The sequence below is a fragment of the Chaetura pelagica genome, unplaced genomic scaffold (genome assembly GCF_000747805.2).
Source record: "Chaetura pelagica isolate M959 unplaced genomic scaffold, ChaPel_1.0 scaffold92, whole genome shotgun sequence".
Classification (NCBI taxonomy): domain Eukaryota; kingdom Metazoa; phylum Chordata; class Aves; order Apodiformes; family Apodidae; genus Chaetura; species Chaetura pelagica.
Genome location: NW_009952404.1, coordinates 98,569 through 112,808, shown reverse-complemented (window position 1 = coordinate 112,808; position 14,240 = coordinate 98,569). Strand labels below are relative to the sequence as shown.

The following is a 14,240-nucleotide window of genomic DNA, read 5'->3' as shown; positions in this document are numbered from 1 at the left end:
AGTGTAAGAATTGTTAGTGCAGAGGATGCAGAAAGTAGATTTGCTTTTAAAATTCCATTTCCAGTGCAACAGAGGTAAGGAAGAAAACGAACTTGTATGTGAATGTTCATACTCCAGGATCCACCCCTCCTGCTCAGGTTTGGGACTTCCTTTTGCCAAGAGCAGATCATTTTGGTAAGAAGACATGAATTAGTCACTGAATAATTTACAACCTAAGTCTCAATGCACAATAATACATTGGCAATTTTATTTGCTCATAAGACTGGATGATTTCAGCACTGATTCTCACAAAAATAGGTCAGAAATCAGCAGCTTTTGACAGATTGACAATTTCAAGTTAAAAATTCTTCATGGTTTCAGGGAAAATTTTTAGGTTTTATACACCTCAGGCAGAATTTTCTCATAGCTCTATGGCACCCATCCATCCCTAGAACAAGTATAAACTGCTCTGAATCTCAGGACCCCAGAGCTTCTCACTACCATGAGATCCTGCCTGCTCTGAGGACACTATCTTAATTTGAATTCCAGACTTCAGGAATATTGTTTAAAATCTTAGAAGCATTTGGGGTTGTTTTTTTTTCAAGACTGTTTATTTTCCCCCTGAAATTCCATTCCAGAAAAGATTTTGGACTGTCTGAAATGGGCTCATTTTCAAAAGAGAAAATCTATTGGTTCTGAAATTCCCTTCAAGAGTGCATTTTTTTTCATTTTAGTAGAACTCTGAATGTTTTGAGATCTCTTACAGTTTAATGGACAGAACAAAATACTTGGTAAACAGGATACAGATACTTGCACTGTTTACTGTGGTTTCCAGTTTCAGTAGGATTCCAAAGTTTCTTGTGTAAGTTAATCATAGTAAGTAAATTATAACCATGTCACTAAGAACCCTCTCTTTTTCAATAACTGTGTAGCTCTTAAGTTCATTTTTCTGAAGGCCATCTTCTTTTTCTACATTTGCTGCTGTGTGAGATGAGGCACCATCTGATGTCACTGATATGTACAGATCCTGTATTTTCTGTCCTCAACTACATGTTGTGCATTATGACTAGATTTACAAATATATATGGTCTTGTGCCCATATATGATCTTGATCAAAATTTTCACCTCTGGATGAGGCAGGCATTAAGAGATCTGGTATTAATTATGTGACTCTCAAATATTCAGTCTTTTAAGTACATCCAGAAAAAATGAGAGCTGAGAGCTCATAGCAACTGAAGATTTTGAAGTAGTAATGTTGAAAATAGGGACCTGGGAGGACTTCATTTCTCAGGAAGACAATTTACAAACAGGCATATATTCCACTGACTTAATAATTTACTTAACTTTAAGCGTATTTTTGAGTGCGCTTCTGAACCAGCAATTTTGATATTTAATTTTGTCTAGAAGCAGTTTTGGTTCTTTTGCAGGTGCAGACACTGCAGTCTGGTTGTCTGCACATCAACCAAAGTGTTTTATTTAACTGCAGATGTAAATATGGGTTCTTCAGTCATTGTGCAAGTGGCTTGCTTAAGACCATGCTGAGCTCCAGGTGGAAGATTTGTGACCTAGTGAAAATCGTTTTGACAGCTTAATTTCTTAAATGCCAGTTTTTAAGCTGAGCTTTTGCTGGAGAATACAGAGGAATATAATTAGAAGTGCTGTGAAAGATTCTAAAGTTCCTTTTGCAGATGTTTACAAATTTCAATTAACATAGTACTTCTGACTATTTAATTTACCTTGTACGTATCTTGTTTAGATTTTCAAATATCCTATCTTCTGCTTTAGTTTCATAGCTAGGTTTCTGGGGGAGTGAGAGGCTCGTTATTCTACCCAAGTTTTTTAAAAGTCTCTGAAATACATTTGTGAAGAAGATGGTGAAAAGCAACATGAAAGATACAATTCCACAAGATCCTTGCACCACTAGAGTTTTAAATTATGAGGAAGAAACTGTAGCAATTTTAACTGACTGAAGTCAGCATATGTTATATATGCTTATGTACTAAGGTGTATGATATCCACAAATATTATTACGGTTTTCAGACATTTAAAATACAGATTTATTAACTGCCCTTGTAATTCGTTTCACTAGAAGGACTTGATGCAGAAGTTGTATTTCGATTGTTTCACGTTCCAATTCGTCCACATCTGCTGCACAGTTTTATGTGGAATTAAGTTTTAAAACATAAGAGAGGACATTTTACTTTGGGGTATAGATTGCTGTCAAATCAGAGATATTTCACTAAAGTCCTTCATGCCATCTGCAGTACAACAATTTCTTCCAACAAGACTTCTCTGTTTAAAAAGTCAGTAGAGACTTTCACATTTCTTGTCATTTCCCATTCTTGTTGATTTTAAGGTTGCATTATCTGATTTATTGCTCCCTTAGCTGTTTCTCCATGATGAGGGCTGAGGGGAAGAGAAGATAAGCCTGTTTTTGGAATAATTTGATTTTTCCAGAAAATTCTAGTTTTTTATGTAAATCAGAATTTGCCTCTTTGCAAGATAAATTAAGAGGCTGTAAAATAGATGTGTAAGGTTAAATATAAGTGGACTACATGTGCATAGTATTTGAAAAGCATTTTCTATCTTTCAGTAGAAGAGTTAGCTCATGCTGTGAAATCGAAGTAGAAAAATCAGAATGTAGAAATGTTATCTCTGTATCTTCTGATAAAGTGAAGCACTTAAAAGCATCCTCATATGAAGGGCTTAAGAAAGAGAGGGATTCAACCTGAAGCTGTATGAGAAACAGCTGCTTAAGAATCTGACCTCTAAACGTGCTGAGAGCTGTCACGAAATGATTAGACAACTCAGTGTATTATATCTCCAAAATTTTGCATTCTGGAAATGAAGGTGAAGTCAGAACTTACCAAGTCATTGTTTTAACAACCATTGCCTCAATGTCCGTTCGCTTGTTGTCATTACACATGCTAATCAGCCACATGACTATTCAGTCTGCTTTTAAGTGTTTTGAGGGTAGGATGGAATCATTGCATCAAATTCTCTTTTGACAAGAGCTAGGGTGCTGCAACTTCATTAATAACATTGAGAGTCAAAGGTTATATTGGATCCTTTATTATTGTCAGATAAAACTTTAGTCAATGTTCTTTTTGCCCAATAAGGAGAAATCCTAGTATGGCAGTGCACAGCAAGAAAGATTGTAGCTACTGCACATGAAGGTATATGAGCCATGAAAGGATAACTCTGGTGAATGGTGTGCTGCTCTCAGTCTCAATGCAGGTCTACCACTCAGCACAATGCACACGCAGCACTTAGAAATTTGATCTCTGGCTGTAGATGCATTTTCTCAGCCTGGCAGTCGTTGCTGATGGACCTTTACTGCTCTGGTCATCCTTGGCATCCTGAGGCTGAGTTCCCATGTAGATTCTCTGGTGTCCCATGAGGGACCAATGCATGCAGCAATCTTGACTGTGGAAGGCGCATGGATAGAGTCCTTCTCTGCTGTTTATCCAGAACTGAATACACTGGAGATGTCTGCCACTCTGGAGAAGGTAAATGAAAAGGGCTCCAAAGGTAACTGCAGTAAGCAACAGGCAGGTAGGCATGCTCACGTGTGTACATACATTAAATGGTCACAAAATCCTTGTTGATTTCAGAAACCTGACTAAACCAAAGCTTGAAAAGCCTGTTTTTCTGTTCCACTTAGAAGAGAGTAAGAAAAAGAAATACGATCTTGGTTTTTTTCCATTACTCACTGTTCTCAATCTTTAAGTAAATTTCTGATCAGTAGGTCTGACTTGCAACTTAGAATAACTTAGTAACAAGTTTGTTTTAAATGTCGGCTGAAGTAAACTCTGAAAATCTTGAAGCTGTAAGTATTGTCAGGCCAGAAACCAAGGCACAAGAGATACTAACCATAGTTCTATCTAATTTCACTTTGATTTAACCTCTCCATTGACATACTCAACACCCTGCCCCCTTCATTTCATCTTTGTCTTGCACAGGGGTGCCTCAGCACCTATAGATTCAGTATATTTGCTCAAAACACGTAACTCAGTGGAGGGGAGAAGACAATACATGACATGATTTATACCAAAGGCAAATATAAAGGCAGGTGGAAACCTTAGGGTATAGGAGTATAATTTCATTTCCAACAGATGCATCACAGTTTTTTGTGTTTTTTTTGCTGTCCTTGCAGCCATATTCATTCTCTTAGCAAAAGGAAGCAGCAGATGTTGATTTACAGTACAGATGGCAAGAAAAAAATCACCAAGATCCATGTTTGTCTCTTGTACCTCCACTGCCTATTCTGGGCAAGCCTGGATTTCCACACTCTTTCACTCCATCCAGTTCATTATTGAGACAGTCTCAGAGCTGAAGAACTGAGTAACTTCTGCCTGGTGCAGTTCATGAACAGATGCTTTAGAAATACTTTTTGAGTATCAAAACATTCTGTGTTTCACTTTTCTGAACATTGTTTATTATTTCATATTTCTGCTTAGTTAAAAGAAACAAAAACAAAACCCAAAATTCCAATTTAAGCAAATTTATTTCCCAGGCACCTATTTTAACGTAAAAGGTAATTGTGTTAAAATTTCTATTTTTAGTTGCATTTACTGAGATGATTATCAAGTCAACCATTCTGATTCTGGTAGCCTTGAAGTAAGGAGTTCTTACTAGTGACTACATGTTTCACTGTGGTTCATAGACTGCCCACTCATCCCTGTCTGACCAGCCTGGGATCTGGTTCTACAAAATCATTTGGGTTGATGTTGTGGGGTTTTTTTAAATAGAATGCTTTTGATTTTGTCCATTTTTTTTATATTTTTTTTTTCTCTTTAGGTGGAGAGTATTTGAAACAAAAACTAAACAAAAAAGCCAAGGAACATAACCACCTGTCCCAAAGTTAATGCACCGGATTGTGCCATTAATTGTTTTATGTTCCATTTACTGGGGGAAAAAAAAGAAAGTGTCGGGTGACCTCTCTTTCCAGGTTTTTACATGCTTGTCTAACACAATTATAATTCAAGCAAACATGCTGGAAGTTGGGAGGAAAGTGTCCATGCATCTTTTTAATTCTGCCACAGGCGATGTCGATATTTGATTTAACTGAGTAGTATTTCTATTTTGTCTGGAAAAAAGGCTTTGCCCATCTGTTTCAATTTAGAACAACTTCAATAAGCTTGAAAAAAGCAGGTACTGAGCCCTGCTTATAGGTAGTCTGGGAACTGAGAAACAAGAAAGGCTTGAAAACAAATATTAAAAAGCAATCGTCACATTACTGAGAAAAACATAGAAGTATCTTCATTATTATTAAAAGACATTCTAATTTCATTATGGCCCTGTTTAGATCTTAGTGTTTTATCCACTGTTGTTCCCATTATGCTTTTATAATTTGAAGCATGACTTGCTTTGCCCAGAGCCTCTCATTGTGGCAGCATTTCCATTTATGATTGTCTCTCCCCCCAGACAGAATATTAGCATCTCTTAAAGCTTTTATAGTATTTTCAGCAACTGGAAAGGAAATATTTTTCTAAGAAAGTCTGAAGTTACTTGAAAAATACAAAAATCTTGATATTATAAGGAATTTCACAGACTAAATGATGATTTTTCTGCATTCACACTTCACTATATTTCCTCTGCCTGTACTTTTAAGGAGCCCAGAAGGGGAGATGACTCTGGAGCGTGCAGTGAGCATACTGAAGAGTGAAAATACACAGTCCACACCTAGGATTCTTGCTGCAGTGACTTTCATACAGCATGAGTGCTTCCAGAAAGCAGATGCCAGAAGAAAAGTAAGTAATTATTTTTATGTGAGCTAGAATAAGGCAGGGCAAATAACTTTCTATACTGTATGGCACTGTGTGCCAACATGAAAAAAATCCTTGTAGGATACTGATGTTGAGTATTTTATCTAAAGTATGTTGATGCTTTTGGTCTGGATTCTTTTAAATCAACAGAAAAGTAGTGGTCTATGCTAGAAAGTTTTTGGCCTTCAGGATTTTGTGATAGGAAACATGGAAGTGTAGGGTAAGAAGGGACATCAAGAATTCACCCAAACTGTCTGTAATTACAGACATTTATGATCAACTTTTGAAAAGTCACATCAATTAGGATCCTACAAGCTCCTGTAGGCAAAGAGCTTTACTTCTCTAATCAGTTATTCCTAAAGTATAAGTTAAATCTCTCTTTTGCAAACTAAGTTGGTTAGTTTCTGTCCTATCTTGATGGATATGGACAAAATGTCTATTTTCTTTCCCTTTTGTAATGTTTTTTTCATATGTGTTATGGCTGTTAAGTGTATACTTATTTAGTCTCCTCTTTTCCAGGCTAAATGAACATAGTTCTTTTAGCCTCTATGAGTAAGTCACAGAATCTGGACTTTTTGTCAGTGTAATTGATCCTGTCTCTCATTGATACAGAAATATCCCAGAAAAATAATCTTTGGGAGTACAGTGCAAATTTATAGGAGCTTCAGAGTTTGCTAGGACTGCATGAATGCGTTAATATATTGTTTAGATTAGCCAAACTAGTAAGGACTTGTTGGGACTACAGAAATGCATTAATACATTGTTTGGATTAAGCAAGCTTGTTAAGTGTCTTGCAACAGAAAAAGGCATATTAAAAATATTCTCTTCTTCCTTTTCTTTAAATTTCACTATTGAGCATAATTATGGCTCTCTTGCTGAACATTTCTGTACAGTAATGTGTAAGGTGGTTATTAACTTCAATCATTTAAAAAAAAACATTCTTACACCTGCTTTGTCCTGTCATTTGCTTGCAATTATTCATACGTAATCTCAGCCTTAACTCCAAATTAATGTATGCAGTCCAGCTCAGTGACAGCCAAATATCACTCAGTCTTTTGGTAGTTTTAAGTTGCTTCACAAAGCCTGTTTTTGAAAAACAGAACACCAGTGAAATTCATAGAATCATAGAATGCCAGGTTGGAAGAGACCTCAAGTATCATCTGGTCCAACCTTTTTAGGTAATGCTGTAGTTTATATGAGATGGCTCAGCACCCTGTCAAGCTGAGACTTAAAACTGTCCAATGTAGGAGACTCTGCCACTTCCCTTGGGAGACCATTCCAGTGTTTGGCTGTCTTCATGGTGAAAAATTTACCTCTTGTGTCCAACTGGAATCTCCCGAGGAGCAACTTGTGCCCATTACCCCTTGTTTTTTCCATGTGACTCCTTGTAAATAGGGAGTCTCCATCTTCTTGGTAGCCACCCTTTAAGTACCAGCACATGGTAATGAAGTCTCCCCGAAGCCTTCTTTTCTCAAGGCTGAACAAACCCAGTTTTCTCAGCCTCTCCTCATATGGCAGGTCCTCCAGTCCTCTGATCATCCTTGTGGCCCTCCTCGGAACCCTCTCCATCCTGTCTGCATCCTTTTTGTAGAGCAGGTACAAAAACTGAACACTATACTCTAGGTGTGGTTTGACAGGTGCCAAGTAGAGCGGGATGGTGACTTCTCTGTCTCTGCTGGTGATGCCCTTGTTGATGCAGCCCAGCATCATGTTGGCTTTATTTGCTGCTGCAGCACACTGTTCACTCATGGTGAGCCTGTTATCCACCAAGACCCCCAGGTCTCTTTCAACAGGGCTGCCCTCCAGCCAGGTGGATCCCAGTCTGGACTGCACTTTCTGGCTTATGTGTTCCCATACCTTACACTTCTCTCTATTAGGAGCCTTAACTTCAGCCTGAGGACAGAGCTTCAGAACTGAATGTTTGAAGGTCATTTATTACTCAGACCTCTTTTAGGCAGCTTCCCTGAAAAACAAGTGGATGAATAGAAGAGTTGAAAATTGGAGCAGTCAGCCTGAAAACTTCTTCTGTTTTCCTGTCTATCCCACATATCTTGGCTGAGTTTTTCTGTCTGGTGCCCATCAGGCTTGTTCACGTTGACATTGTCCTGTTTCCCCTTTTTAGCCTTTCAGCCTGCATTCCTTTTCTGTGTCTCCCAATGCTTTGTTCCCAGATAGTTGACAGATAGGTCTAGTGGCTATTCTTTTTCCTATGAACCTGTGGTCTTACAGTATTTTGGTGAATTTTGTCTGCTGATGACAATTCAAACAGACCAATCAATAGATCTCATAAATTATCTGCACATTAGGTTGAAATAATACCACTTCTTTTACAAGAAATATAAATCCCTTAAGATTACCAACAGGAAGTCTGCATTTTATTTTTTTTTTTAAACTAACCAGCTACAGTATTGGTGTCAAAAGGGCTTATCTACTGTAATAAAATAGGTCAGTGTGCCTTCAGCATGTTCTATGCTCCACTTCAAAATATGTATTTCTATATTTCATTCTGTTAGCATCTAGATGATTGTTGAATCAGGAGGAATCAGGTAAGCAGTGCAGCAGCAAGAAACTGTGCCTTTTGTACAACAGAATCAGAGGAAAGGCAGACAAGTAGTGTAGTTTGCTGTGGCATGAAAGGCAAAAGGTTTTTCCATGTATTATTTCTTTGTCTTGCCAACACCCGTTGGTTGTATTGAATTCTTTTCATCACTGAACTCTGGACTACTCAAAACAGTTGTATCAGATATCTATGTCTTTCACACACTGTTGATTCTACACAAAGATGAGTTTGTCCACAAAACTATATCACATTTTGAGATGCCAAAGCACTGTCCTCAATTGTACATGAATGTAAGTTATTTTCTGTAGTAAACTCATTCCTAGATGAGCCAAGGCTTGCTTATGTCACATCACAGTTTATACGGGATTCATCATTTGCCACAACATGTAGAACTTGGAAAATTTGTTTCCATCCTGCTGCTGTAAAATAATATCTTCTTATTATTCATTCATTCAGGCCAAAACCTCATTTTCTAAAGAATTAGGCACTGAAAAGTAGTCTTTTTCAAATATAGGAGGTTCAGTAGTTAACTAGATTACAATGTTTAATGGTCTACATTTTTAAGTTTACTAGTGTACTGTTTTTTTTCTCAGTATGTCACTGATAAGAAGTACTAAGTATAAAGTATTCTTATTGAATACACTTTCAACACATACACAGAAGTTAACAGAGAACAATACTGTCTTTCCATCAGGCTGGCTGCTGAGAAAAAAAACAAAACAAATCACAAACTTGGGACATCAGGAACCTTTTACATGTGGAAATCTCAAAGCAGTTTATAAATGTTACATATTTAAGTCTCAAATATCCATTTCACCAACATGGAAGCAAAAGTACAGAACAATTAAACATCTTGTCAGAGAGTACAAATCTTCAGCAAAGCTGAAAGAGATTTAGTTTCATTCTCTTACATTAATTATTAAAATATGATGCCTCCCTTAGTTGTGGATTTTAACTATGGTTCATATGAACACCCAGAAGTTAGCAGTCATGTCCAAATGATTAATGAGCTATGTTTCAAGTCTTTCAAATAGGAGCAAATTTACATGTCCTTATTAATGGTTTGCTGGGGGAGAGGGTAGAGTTTGTAATTTACAGAATTTAGCTATTCTCAGCTGTACTTTGTTTTCCTCACAGGTTTTCTCACTTGGTGGTATCTCCAGACTTTTACAGCTTCTTGATGTTCAGAACGAGGACATTCAGCGGGCAGTGTGTGGTGCTCTGAGAAACTTGGTATATGAGGATAATGACAACAAACTGGAAGTGTCAGAGCAGAAAGGGATCCCACTCTTGCTCCGCCTGCTCCGCCACACCAGGGATATAGAGACTAAAAAGCAAATAACAGGTACTGTTTTCTGTGCAGACAAGCATGAAGTGCTTTAAGTAGCTCACAAGCTGTCCCTGAGAGGTGCATGATTGTTTACTTAGGACAATGTTTAAGTGACTAAATACAATAACATTGTCACCTATTCTAAGCTCTTCCCTCAGGGTGAAATTCCAAGGTCTTTACTCATGACCAGTCAGAAGAGACTAGAAACTGGAACTTCCTCTCTTAAAGCTTCTTCAGAAATCATAGAATTATAGTTTTGGTTGGGGTTGAAAGGAACTTTGAAGATCATCTAGTTCCAACTCCCCTGCCAGGGGTCCCCTCCTCAGACAGGGACACTTCCCACTATAGCAGGTTGCTCAAAGCCCTGTTCAATCTGGCCTTGAACAATTCCAGGAAGTGGGCATCCACAACTTCCCTGTGGAATTTTCCACAACCTGTTCCAGTGTCTCACCACCCTTACAGTGAGGAATTTTTCTTAATGTCTGCTCATTTTCAGGAAGCTTAATGTCCCAGATATTTTAAAAAAAAAAAAAAAAAAAAGAAAAAGAGGAGGTTTGAAATAGCAAATTCTGTAGAACCATTTTGATAAGCAGTGATGGGAGCAATCCCAGAGGTGTCTGGGGCCATAATTAATGCCTGCTATTTATGCAGCAGCTCAGCCCTCACCTTTTGACACTATGCTCGTGGTTCTTACTGGGAGCTCCTTGTTGAAGACTGTCCCTTCAAAATGCCAGGTGCTGTGGGTAGAAAGTGGTTGTCCTACTTTTTGCAAACCCTATTGCCCCAGATTTCTATTGTGAGCTCTCTGACTCCTGTCTGTGTACACCTTAGAGTCTGTCTTCTGAGATTTGTGACAAGCAAAAAACTCAAAACAGTGTGTTTGCTTTCTGTGTGCAGAGAATTCCTGCAGGACACCCATTAGTCTGTAAAGATGGTATGACATCATCAAGAGAGTGACCTGCATTCTGGATTCAGTCTTTGCAGGACTTATGTTCTCATCCTTTTAGTTCCACCATTCTTGAAGAAGAGCTGTTAAAAAGGAGTAGAGCCCATTGCAATTTTGATCAGAAACCCCATATTACAATTCTTATTGTACATCAATGTAGCAGAAGGAATGGTGGGAGGAAATGTCCACCATTGCTCACAAAGAAACCTGTGACTCCTGCCCTGTTTGCTTTGCAGGCGTCAGTTACAAAATGCCCACCACTTCATCCCTGCACTCCAGTTTGACCATAGTCTATCTCTAGGAAGTCAGCTGCTTGTGACCCATATTCATTCTAGTTAGCATTGCAAAAGAAGAGCGGGCTTGTATTCTACAAATGGAAGATGAGTGAATAAATAGCTATTTGTTTCAAGTGATCTTTAAAGATACCAGGAACACAAGCTATTAAAATAGCAGTGCTTTAAGAGATACAGAAGGTGTCAAGCAGCCCAGCCTTGAAGCAAGGGCATGTTGAGACCCTCTGTAATTCTGCATTCTTTTAAGTATTTGAAATACTGTGCTCCCTAAGCTGGAGAAAAAAGCTTTGCATTGTTGGATTTTTTGCTTCAGTTCTACAGCTCTGCAAATTAAAATGTTTAAAGTTTTTTCCACATTCATCAGATGCAGAATTGGGTCACTTGGTGACCTTTTTTATTGTGTGTTGTCTCTTAGTGCTATTACACACCAATGAAGGAAGCAGTGAAAATGGTGGTACCGTGGCCTGAAAGCTAATGCTTTTTTTCTTGCTAGCAATTTCATAATTTTTGACAAGAGCTGTGACTGTTTGTGAGGAAAAAACATACAGCTATTGTGAATAATACTGTCTTCCCCTCTACCAGTGTGAAAATGGATGAAGGGGCACCTTCTTTCTGCGATTACTGCTGTTGTTGAACATGAATATTTACTCATGAAACTTATAAGACACCAACAAAATATTTAAATAATATTCAACAGGATGTTGTACTTTGCATATAGCAAAATATTTTTATATACTTTCATGCCTATCACTTACAAGGGATGGCTTTAATGATACAGCAAGAGAGAAGTATTTCTTGCTCTGTTCAAGACCAAATGCACAGTCAGGAGGAAATACACGGGTGAAAATGGCACCAGGGAATACTTTTTGCCATCACTCAAGTAATTCTTCCATCTCCTCATGAAGCTGCTAGGAGCCTGCAGGGCAAAGGGAAGCCTGTTTGAATGAATTGCTATGATAATATTAACTTAATATTAACTTTGCCAGCCAGAGAAGCCTATTTGTCTTTTCACATAATATTTATTACTTGCTTACTTTGACTGTAAATTAGAAAATTCCAAATGTGTGATATTATAATTAGCTGAATGTCTTCCCCCATAAGAGATTGGTATGATAGCCCTGGTACCTGATAATACCACTCTGAACTCTGGTGAAAAAATCCTGGCCAACGATTGAAAGCATGTGATACTCATTAATAAAGATTCTAAGCTCAGCAGAGGAAAGCTTTTTGTTTCTACTCATGTGCAAAGCAGTCGATCTGACAAAAATACACAAAGATAAGGAAGTTGTTGGAGAGAAGGAAGTTAAAACTCTGAAACTCAGAAGCTTTCTCATACTGTACTTCATTACCTGTCAGAAATGTGATCTCATATTTGTGCACATGAGATAAGTACATCTCAGCCTTAGAAGGTTATCTTTAAGGTCACTGGCTTATTAGTACCATCAGTGTTAACACATACAAATGCTTGCCTAATATTAAGCCATATGATATATTCTCAAAGAATATTTTGATCGCCTGTATTTTCTGCAGAGCCTAGGCTGAAAAATGTAGCCTAAGCATAGTCATGCAGTGTGTCTTGCATTGTCCTACAAAAAGACTGAAACCAGTGAAAGTGTATGGAGATAAATGCAGATTATAGCAAGTGCTGCATCCTGTGGCTGTGCATCCCAGGAGAACACACAAAAAGCACCAAACCAGTGCCCCCACCATCGTGGCTTTGTGCTTATGACACTGGTTTGAAAGCTGCTGTGGATCAGTTCACCTAATGACCCTGTGTAGAAAATGGCTGCCCAGTTTCTCTGTACAATTGCTGTGCTTCTGTGACATCTTAGGAGGAATGAGACCTCCTCAAGGTCACATCGACTGAAATCAGTAGATTCATAAAATAACTGATACAAGAAAAGGAACCATAATCTCCCTCCTTCCTCTGACATACAAAAAAACGTCTTGCAAATCTCTTAGGAAAGGAATGAGATTACTCCTGAATAGTGAGAGGGGATGTCACTGGGATACAATGCAGGAGTCAAGAAAATTTAGCCTGCAGCGAAGATTACAGCACAAACAGAACTGTCATTAAAAGAAACATAAATTTAAAAGGAAAACTCACCCATTCTCCCGAATAACCATCTAAAGGAAAACCATGCCCCTATTAATACATTATAGCATAGCTGCAAGGAAAGAGCCCACTCCTGAAGGCATTTTCTAATGTGAACAAATTCATCCACACCCGGAATGCCACTGAGAAAATCCTTCTGACCTGACTGAGACAGTGCCCCTGGGTAAAGGTAGGATTTCTGTTGGAAAATCTACAGTGTGAGCAACATCTCAAATTCTGTTCTGACAGTTCTACTCTAGGTATCTGTCAATAATTCAAAATTGGCTTGTTTATTTCAATATGTATTCTGCCCTTGTGCCCTTGCATTTGTGCCATTCTGTCTTAACCTGCTTCCCTTACCAATGCCTGTCTGGTTTCCTATAAGGCTTACTTATCCTTCAGGAAAGTACATTCTTCCTTTCATTCCCCAATTCAGAGGCTGAAGAGCTGATTCCAGAAGAAGGAATGGGCTGCTTCTGGCTGGCTTTTGCTTTAATTTTAATTTTGCCCACAATAGCTGAAATTAAATTCAAAGTGTAAGGAGATACAAAAGAAACATTCACTAATACTCTGCCAGTGTTTGGAGGAAGAGGTCTGTGAAACGTAGAGTAGCAGCAGCAAGCTGGGGAAACAATGAATGCCTTTGTAGTGAAAAGCAGAAATACGTGTCTTTTTCCAGGGGAGGTATACTTTAAAAAGAATTGTTGGGATAGAACATAAGCAAAGTGAATTAATTATACAGGACTATATTTGAGATTTGTTTTGGTGTTTGGAGATTGTGAGTAGAAAAGGTGTGTAGCCTTATTAATGATTTGTTTAGTGAATCATGTCTGGATTGTAACGGCTAACCAGTGTTTCACAGCTTTCTCTGCTATGAGTAATTTTGCTATCAAGTGTTAGAGAAACTTGATAATGGCCATCTTCTGTCTTCTAGCAGATTTCCAAAGATTTTCAATTCACCCCCTTTGCATGAAAGTTTATTCTCCCACTCACTGGTTTTTACTTGGTTCTTGGGAGTGCAGCTAGTCCTGCCAGGCATCCAGAAGGGGCATATCAGGGGCATCCCTGAAAGTGTGGAGAATGGTCACTGGTGTTGGTGTGGTTGGCTCTGTTCAGCCTGTATTACTTTGATAATGGAGAAGATGATTGCTGCAGATGGCCAATGAACATGCTGAGCCATGGAAAACTGCACTTCTCAGTCAGGCATTAGACTAACTATATAGAGATCTAACTTTAATTATGTGGATAATTGTGCCCCTTCTTTTGCCC

At 38.3% G+C, this 14,240-nt stretch overlaps 1 protein-coding gene across 1 annotated transcript in view; it reads left to right on the top strand.

The window, feature by feature from the left end:
* Positions 1-14,240, top strand: part of PKP2 (plakophilin 2) — a 34,157-nt gene that overhangs the window by 3,313 nt on the left and 16,604 nt on the right. Inside the window, exons 3-4 of the mRNA XM_010008196.1 lie at positions 5,594-5,732; positions 9,445-9,652. Of these exons, the coding sequence (XP_010006498.1) occupies positions 5,594-5,732; positions 9,445-9,652 (347 nt within the window). The remainder of the gene's footprint in view (positions 1-5,593; positions 5,733-9,444; positions 9,653-14,240) is intronic.